Source organism: Colletotrichum acutatum (assembly GCF_030867785.1).
Source record: "Colletotrichum acutatum strain CBS 112980 chromosome Unknown BDZ83scaffold_346, whole genome shotgun sequence".
NCBI classification, from domain to species: domain Eukaryota; kingdom Fungi; phylum Ascomycota; class Sordariomycetes; order Glomerellales; family Glomerellaceae; genus Colletotrichum; species Colletotrichum acutatum.
The window spans coordinates 1-8,223 of NW_026849340.1; the positions used below are offsets into that span (position 1 = coordinate 1).

The following is an 8,223-nucleotide window of genomic DNA, read 5'->3' on the forward strand; positions in this document are numbered from 1 at the left end:
CTTTAAAGCTTAACGTAAAGTTATGTACTCCGACGCTTCTAAGATCCCTTTTAATAATACCCCCGGTATAGACTTCTTAAATACTAAATAACCTAACCGAGGCATCTTTATAATTATAATTTATTAAAAATAGAATCGCCCGTTATTAAAATAGCTCCCCAACTTCGATTATTAAAGCTATAGAGCATCTATTTAAAGGGGCTCGTGGGTTTATATATTAGATCGCTTTATTAAGATCCGAGAACTAGATCCTTCGAGAGGAGAATAACCTATTTAGTCGACGCTAGAGAGCTAAAAAAAACCGTCTTTAATAAGGAGGAAGTTTTATTATAGCTAAAGGAGAGGACCTTTAGTCGTAAAGAGAGGCTATAGCCTAGGTAAAAAAGAAAACGCGCCGGAGTAATAGTCGCCGACCGAGGACTAAAACGGGCTAACGACGATATAGCGTCTATAGGAACACTAGTTACAATACGCAAACATATTAATTTAATAAAGAAATATCTAAGGAAAAGGACTCTAAATAGTTTCATTAAATTAATAAAGTAGGCGTTAAGATTTACTAATTTATATAATATAGTCGCGGTTCTATATTTTACTCGCTTGTTTATTTCACTCGCTTATTACATACGTTATAGTTATAATATAAATAAAAGTTATAAAAAAAAAATTAAAGTAAAGGGCGGCTATAAAGTATTTATTTATTTACTTATTTTAAACTATAAGTCGATTATTTAGTTAATAAAAGGCCGCCCCTCGGTTTTACTTTCTATTAATAAAAGACTTTTAAAATTACTTATAATAATAAACATAGCTAATAAACTACTACCTATTTACCCTACGCCTATAACTTAATATATAAAGCGATTTATTTTATAATTTTTTTTATAAATAGATTTTTATATAGTATTATTTAAATTTCCGTTTTTAGTAGGCTTTTTTATAATAATATAAATAGTTAAGCGCGCTTTTTTTAAACGAGGATTTATTTAGGGGGGTATATTATAATAGCTTTAACTATCTATAGCTTTATTATATATTATATAACCTCGGTTATATAATTACTAAGCTCTATACTCGCTCGTACCCTCTATTTTAGGGTAAGCTTTATACCTATTTCTTACTTTTAATAGATAACCGTTCTCTATATTTAACGTTAATGCCCCTATCGTAACTATATAACAAACTTTTAACTACATTTTTAACCATGTCCGAAAGCTCTTTGGAAAGGAGGCAATGGGAGGCAAGAGAACGAAACTTCCTCACAGATTACGTGGAAAAGATCAAGCGCCACGTAGATGAAGACAAATTCCTTGCGGCTCAGCAAGGCGACAATACCAAAAACCTATTTCGTCATAAATCAGCAGCTGCACGATCACTTGAGAAAATTTGCCGCCTGCTGTTCGAAACAAGATACTCAACGTTAGCTAACCAATTTGACGACGGAACGTTGACATGGGATCGAGTAAAGGACCTCATCGAACGGTTAGAGAACATCGACCTCATTCTCAAACAACTCTTCCACCGCAGCATCAACCTCCTTGACTTTGTCAATACGTTGATTGTAAAAGAGGAAGAGGATCATGCTAAGGAGACTGACCTCGACAAGATCAAAGAATTCGACGCGCTTGCATTTGAGGTGGTCAAAAAGCTCTTCTTGGAATGGAAAGGAGTCGATGATATGCCCTTCGTTCACCAACTAGCTAAGAAAGTTGACGTTGAGGTCCCTTCCTTCCGTCGCCCAGATTTGTGGGGCGGCAACTTGCGGGTGTATCGCGAGATGCGCGATCTTGCGTACGCTAACGCAAAAGCGGTCACAGATAAATGGAAAAAGTGGGAGAAGGAGCTCGAGGAGGAAGAGGCAAAGAAGAAATAGGAGCCTGCGGAGCACGGATCCTAGAGCCAGGGATGTTTGTGAGCCCGATACTTCTCGCTGATGCCTGCAAAACCACTCCTATTCATTCCTTTCCAACATTCTCACGCTTCGATCTACTTCACCATACCTATCTCTACCCACTAACCTCACATTCCTTTACTTCCGTTTGACTCTGCTTCCCAGTCCTTACCTCGGTGTTTTTTGTTTGTTTTCGGCCACTTTAGATCATTGTTTAAGATGGAAATACTTGAATTCAACAGACATAACTGGAAATTTCCGTTACCGCTCTTGCGCACTGATTTATAAGTCCTATTTGATTATCGCTTATTACATTGTTTGATCGACAACGATGCGGCGTATTGACCCATGTGTTTATCATACCGGTGTCGTCCAGGAATTTGCCACACTTTCTTTGGCACGGGCAACCCAAATTCATATTCGGATACATCTCAGAAGCCTGCACGTTCAAAGATTAGGGACCAGTCGTTGGTGTGGCAGCCTGTCAACAAGCTGGCCGATTTTATAAAACTGCCCAGGGAATGGTGCCTTTGACCATCACAGGGTTCAGAAGTTGTCAATAAGCATGAAGGCGTGGGAAGATGGAACTCGGGTGCCAGCTGGAGTTACGCAAAGCGAGTACAAGAGTGAGCAAGGGATTTCGAGGAGCAAAACATTTTCAAAGAAGTTTCAGGGTTCTGTGGCTACTTAATCTCCTTGGCCCTAAAGGCGAATAGATCAATGAAGGAATACTACAAGCAGCATAACCTTCCGATAGCACTCATAATCGTGCCATCTTTATGGGACGATCAGTGCGCCGCCGAATGACGTCAAGAGCCGTCTAGAAGTGTAGTGACAATGGTGAAGCAATTCAAAATCAGTCATGGCACTAGCTCAAACATACAAAATTCACGACTATCGAGCAGCAGCTCATTTATGAGCAGGTATATATAAGGTGCCCTCTTTCGGTATTGATGAGTCTGACCAAAGAATGACTGTGGGCAGGCATTTCGTATCGATAAAATGAGTGTCCGATCCCCTCGACCAAGCATGGCTCTATGATTTTTGTTCATACCCTTGCTTGAGCCTCAAACAGGCGCTCAAGATGCAACGCTTCGCATTGAGTGTGACACCTACGGACAACATGGAGAACTAGTTCTGCGACCAAGTCCCGGTTCCAGACACCCGAGACGCTGGATTGGTTGGTAGTTGGAGGTTGCCAGTGAGCTTGGGGCCATTGGCAACTTCGAGCGTGACGGTTTGGGTCCCGACCTTGCCATCAAAATCACGATTGCTGGTCAAACTCCCGAGTGACTCATATTCCAGCGTCGCCGCGTTGGATGTGAAGTCTTGGACGGCCGGGTTGAAGCTTCCACTGAAGTGATACTGGATATCATCGATGATGAATGTCGAAGTGAACTTGTTCCCTCCGGCAATGGCCTTGATAAATCCGGAGCAGAAGGCATCTGCAGATGCCATATTAGTGTTGAACTTACCCATTAGCGATGTGAGCCACTTACCTTTGTGTGTGGGAATTAATGCTGAGATTGGGAATATCTTAGAGTCAGTGCAATTCTGAGATGATGAGAGTGTGAGATGAGTGGGTGAAGTTGAGGTTGTATCGATGTCCAAGTGTCCCTCTTTTATAGTTCTTCCACAATCTCGATTTGCTGACCGGCCCAATCTGGTTGACCTGAATCACGACATGAGACAGTATCCGCGAATCGAAAGTATCATTCCTTGTGCGTGCTGCTCAAGCAAGCAGCATTGTCCGGCTTGGATCATATGGACGCCGATCAATCACCAGTACTAGCTCGCATCTGGTCACATATTTCATTCCACATTCGTGTGTAGGCAAAAGAGCCAAAGCTGAGCTGAAACAGATCAGCCCAAATTAATAAACATCGTAAACAAGACCAATCAAGTGCAGCATCCTCTCATAGGCGCTTGAGAGTTCCAACGTTCTCTATACGCCGATCTATTTTGATGCTTTGTGTGGCATTGAATCTTAGCCTGTAGCTTCTATGCAGATGACAGGTATGGCTTCAATGAAAACCGCGGTTGACCCCTCGCTTGGTGGGTATCGGGCTGCCGTTGTGGTGTCTCATAGCAAGGACTAACCCTTTGCAGGAACTTTCGGCGAATAAAAAGACTGTCCAGAGAGGGACTGGATGATATGTCCATTACTTGATGATTGCTTGCTTCATAGCAGAGTGAAGTTAAGCAATGATCCGTCTGACTGTTCGCCAAGGACTGAGGACGGCATCACAGCGGAGACAGTCGGAAACCTGGTCAGTTGCTTACCACGCCTTGCTACGATTTGGTCTTCGCCTTCATCGCGTCAACTATGGCGGCTTAAGCGTACAGCGTGGCCCATGAGAAGTAGTAGAATACCGTCGCGTATGGCACCATGCTTACGGCAGTCTATTAATGGTGACTTGTGAGGTTTCACGCTCGAAACCGCTCTCACCGCTGTAGCAAAAAGTTTATTATCATAGATATGACTTTTGTATGGGCGCAATCGTTTGATGTTGCAGGTCTGATGCATCAGGCCCCACTCTATGGGCGAATGGCGCCATCGCAATGTCAGTCTGAGGCGCATCTCTTGGAAATGCCGCCTTAGATGTGAGTAGGGTCTCAGCCATAATGATCCCAGATAGAGTCGGTGTGTAAAATCCTGTGCCGGATAGGCTTATCACCTCGTGCCTAAGACATGTCATATTTCAAGTGGCTTTTGCTTGCTTGGCAATTACGAATTCGTTGTAGACACAATGGTAGATGCGGCTTGAATTAACAGAGTCACGTTCTGATCAGTTGCAGAGTGTTGGCAGCCCCGAGAGAACTCATCAACTGGGACTTCCAGGATTGCCTCACAAGTACAATAGTGTTCCACCTATTCTAGACAGAGACCTTGCGCCCGACGGTTGTCTCATGGTAGGTGCATGTTTATTTACCAACCTACAAAGTCACCGGCGATATCGATTGCAAGAGCTTGATTGACTTGGCTATTTGAAGATGAACGATTGACTCATTGCACTCGGACCGAATTTGGCAGTGCAGCTTAGGAAATGAATTGTCTTGGGATTTCAGAAAGTTTTGCGGTCACATTTATGCAATGGTTACGAGTATCGAAGTCTCTTTTTGAACTCGATGTCTGTAATGCCCATGAAACACACCTTCCCCCTTGCGAAATGCATCTCTCAGGGAGATGAGGTAGTGCTAATTCACACGAGACATGACATGTACTCACTCACTTTGTCACCAGAATGCCTCTCTGATTTGACTCGTAACACAATTGTCAATCCCCTTGCCATGGAAATATTCGTGGTAAAGATGGTTTGCTACATCAGATGGAAAGAGGTATAAGGGACTTATCGTGACACAGATCGGGAGTGCCGTTGGTGCCTTGGCGACAAGAATAACCTGTAGTCAGGGCGGATACAGAGTCATAGCATCGTTGTTGAGGCCGTGGAAGACTACCACCGCGGTCGCTAGGGAAGCGTTGAAAAAGCGAATGTGGCATGGTCTGTCAACCGATTGTGCAAAAGAAATTAGCAGTTTGGGTTTAGTCTTTTGCGATTTTGATGGTCGAGCTATAGACGTTGCATGATGTTTGCGTCGGGTGCGGTAAGCTACAATGTTTGCCCATGGGTTGTGGGGGACGGGTTACCAACAGCAGATAAGGACATGCGGCGACAGCACATGAGCCCGGTAAGGATAGGAACTCGCTATCTCGAATCACAAATTGTTTTTTCTTTTGCCAAGGTCAGTCAATTAGCCAAAGTCGCTAATCAGCCCGTGTCATCCAACCAATTGGCAGTGGCTATGTTATAACCAACTGAGCTTCGCTTTCATGATATGCTCTTTGGGGGCATTTCTCCTTGCCACCGACAGGGTCCAGAGCGATTTTGCCCCGCAGCTGTGCCGCAACGATTGCTAAGCGAGCACGACAAGCCGATGGGATTGACAAGATTGTTTTAAGAGAGGCCACGTTCCACATGATCGGGAGCGATCCAGTGAGGGGTTGTTTGCTTCTTGACTTTGAAAAACCCGCCATTCACTAAAGCTTTGGCTAGTGCTATCCCGATTTGAAGTCGGTCTTGAGTCAGGACTTCACAAGCTCGCCGAAAACCAGCGAACCTAGTATACAGTATTTGGTCAAAGCCGAGATCATGCAGGAGCCTCAGAATGTAAGAAGAGCATGAACTGGATTATTATGTGTGGACCCCTGGGTTGTATGCTGACGAGGTCTTGGATGAGCAGTCAGCCACGCCGGCGGATGACCCGACGTCGGAATATGGAGATGACGTGAGTTTTGAGTTGCATTCTACAGATTTGCATTAGCACTGACACATGAGCTAACGACTGTCTGATAACCTGATAGCATTCCGAGCATTCGTCGCTAGCCTCTCTGAGATCGAGTATCCTAGAGCATCAAGCTGAGAATGGACGGACGTATCACTCCATGAGCTCGGGAAGTATGTGCCCACTTTATTCAGACTCTGCGAGAGCATATCCTAATGTTTTGAGCAGAGTATAGCTTCCCCAATGATGAGGTGAGCAAGATGCTGATCCTGGGCCCTATGCTGATCTAACGCTTTGGCTGAAGCCTGAGAACGATCGCCTCGGTAAGCGAATAATTTACCTTTCTGGCCTTACACATGAGATTTCCGCGAGTCGCTAACTGATCCTAGATCTGCAACATCGAATCTGGCTGCTACAGCTCGAGGAACAGTTAGCCCTGTGCCCTGCGCACAAGACCGCAAAACGGGTGTTGGATATGGGAACTGGAACCGGAATCTGGGCCATTGATTTTGGTTCGTCAGGCTTAATTATGAAATCACGGTCTCGTGCCACTAACACGTCGCTTTAGCGGACAAATTTCTGCATGCAGAGGTTAGGGAATAAGCTTTGGAGGCAACTGAGAGAAGCAGTCTGACATTGAATAGGTCATTGGCGTTGACTTGAGCCCCATCCAACCTGAGTGGTGCGTCGCCGTTCTTTGATGTTGTTGTTGTTGTTGTTGTATTTAACGCCGTGGCGGCCGGGCTAGAGCCCTTACCGCAGACCTCCCGAAGGGTATATGGCGTGGAGGGCCGTGAGCCAAGGCTACCTACTCTACAGTACGTCGTCTCTTTACATCGTCCTCCAAATCATGCCTTGTGGCCACTACGCGTTCTGTCTGTCCCCGGTTCCCGCTGGTGCCCCAGTTTCATTCTTTCCCAAATCGTCCCTTGGAATCGGGAGGTTCTTTGTAGTCCGCACTCACATCTACCTAGGTGTGGATGCTGCTACCGCAGACAGATCTTCTGGAAGAAGTCCGTCACGCGGAGAAAGGCCTCGAAGCCTCGTGGGTCGGTGATTAATCTCTTGAAGTAGGCCTCGAGAGATCCCATAGGACCTATGGGCTCGGGCATACTGCGAGAGTGGAGGGTCGGCCACCGTTGCCTCCTCGCCAGCGTTAGTCGACAGTAGACCAGGTGGTCCACGTCTTTCGCCTCTCCACAAGAGCACATCATTAGAGCGTCGTCGTGGTTGAAACGTCGGTGATATTGCTCGAAGTCCCCGTGACCCGATCGTGCCGCCAGCAGGTGATGTAACGTAGCCCGCGGCAAGGCCAGTTCAGGAGGGCTGGACAGAGCTGCCTCAAGCCCCAAGTCCGCGTACCGCGGCCTTCGCTCTTTATACCACCATCTCCTGTGCTGGCTTTGTAATTTTTCCCTTGCAAGCCGCTTGATGCCCGCTAGTGTTGCCATTTGACCCATCCGCGCCGGCAGTGTCGTTCCTTCTTTGGCCAGCCGGTCCGCGGCCTCGTTTCCTTCGATGCCCTGGTGTCCCGGGGACCAGTGCGTCCGTATATCAAATATCCTGGCCGCTTCTTGGATTTCGAGGAACGCGTCTTGTGACGAGTCCGGCGCCTTGCCGCGGATGCCTTGTATAACGCTGGTGTTGTCGATACATATGTGGATTGGATGACCGCGATTGGTGAGCAGAGCCCTTCTGAGGCCGGTTCGCGCCCCTTCGACCTCGGCGTCGAACACTTCTGCTAGTCCGAGTCGGCCGCACCCTTGCGCTATGCGTTTGGAGTCTCGGTAGATGACGAAGCCGTACCCCACGGCTCCGTTCGTCGCCCTGGAGCCGTCCGAGAAGACGATCATATGGCTTTCCGGTACTGTCTTTAGCCAGCGCTCGAAAGCTTTCGCAGCCTCTTCTTTGCATTGAACTACTATCTGATCCTGTGAGCTTGGCAGGTACTGTGATTGGAGGAACGTTGGTCTTCCGCATCTTGGCAGAAGTTCAGCCGTCCGTTGTAGTCTCGTCTGTTGCTGTCCCTGCTGGGAGAGCCGCGCGAC

At 46.5% G+C, this 8,223-nt stretch overlaps 3 protein-coding genes across 3 annotated transcripts; 2 read left to right on the top strand and 1 right to left on the bottom strand.

Moving 5' to 3' along the window:
- Positions 1 to 1,204: 1,204 nt before the first annotated feature.
- BDZ83DRAFT_658583 (uncharacterized protein) lies at positions 1,205 to 1,873 on the top strand (the record flags this gene model as incomplete). Its single annotated transcript, XM_060511045.1, has 1 exon — positions 1,205 to 1,873. The coding sequence occupies one exon, from the start codon at positions 1,205 to 1,207 to the stop codon at positions 1,871 to 1,873; it is 669 nt and encodes a 222-aa protein (XP_060357035.1).
- Positions 1,874 to 3,022: 1,149 nt separating this feature from the next.
- On the bottom strand, positions 3,023 to 3,349 carry BDZ83DRAFT_595960 (uncharacterized protein; the record flags this gene model as incomplete). Its single annotated transcript, XM_060506833.1, has 1 exon — positions 3,023 to 3,349. The coding sequence occupies one exon, from the start codon at positions 3,347 to 3,349 to the stop codon at positions 3,023 to 3,025; it is 327 nt and encodes a 108-aa protein (XP_060357036.1).
- Positions 3,350 to 5,876: 2,527 nt separating this feature from the next.
- BDZ83DRAFT_645587 (uncharacterized protein) lies at positions 5,877 to 6,937 on the top strand. Its single transcript, XM_060509863.1, has 8 exons — positions 5,877 to 6,060; positions 6,134 to 6,178; positions 6,255 to 6,348; positions 6,404 to 6,426; positions 6,480 to 6,498; positions 6,565 to 6,687; positions 6,744 to 6,766; positions 6,820 to 6,937. The coding sequence occupies exons 1-8, from the start codon at positions 6,043 to 6,045 to the stop codon at positions 6,874 to 6,876; spliced, it is 402 nt and encodes a 133-aa protein (XP_060357037.1). The 5' UTR covers positions 5,877 to 6,042; the 3' UTR covers positions 6,877 to 6,937.
- Positions 6,938 to 8,223: the final 1,286 nt, after the last annotated feature.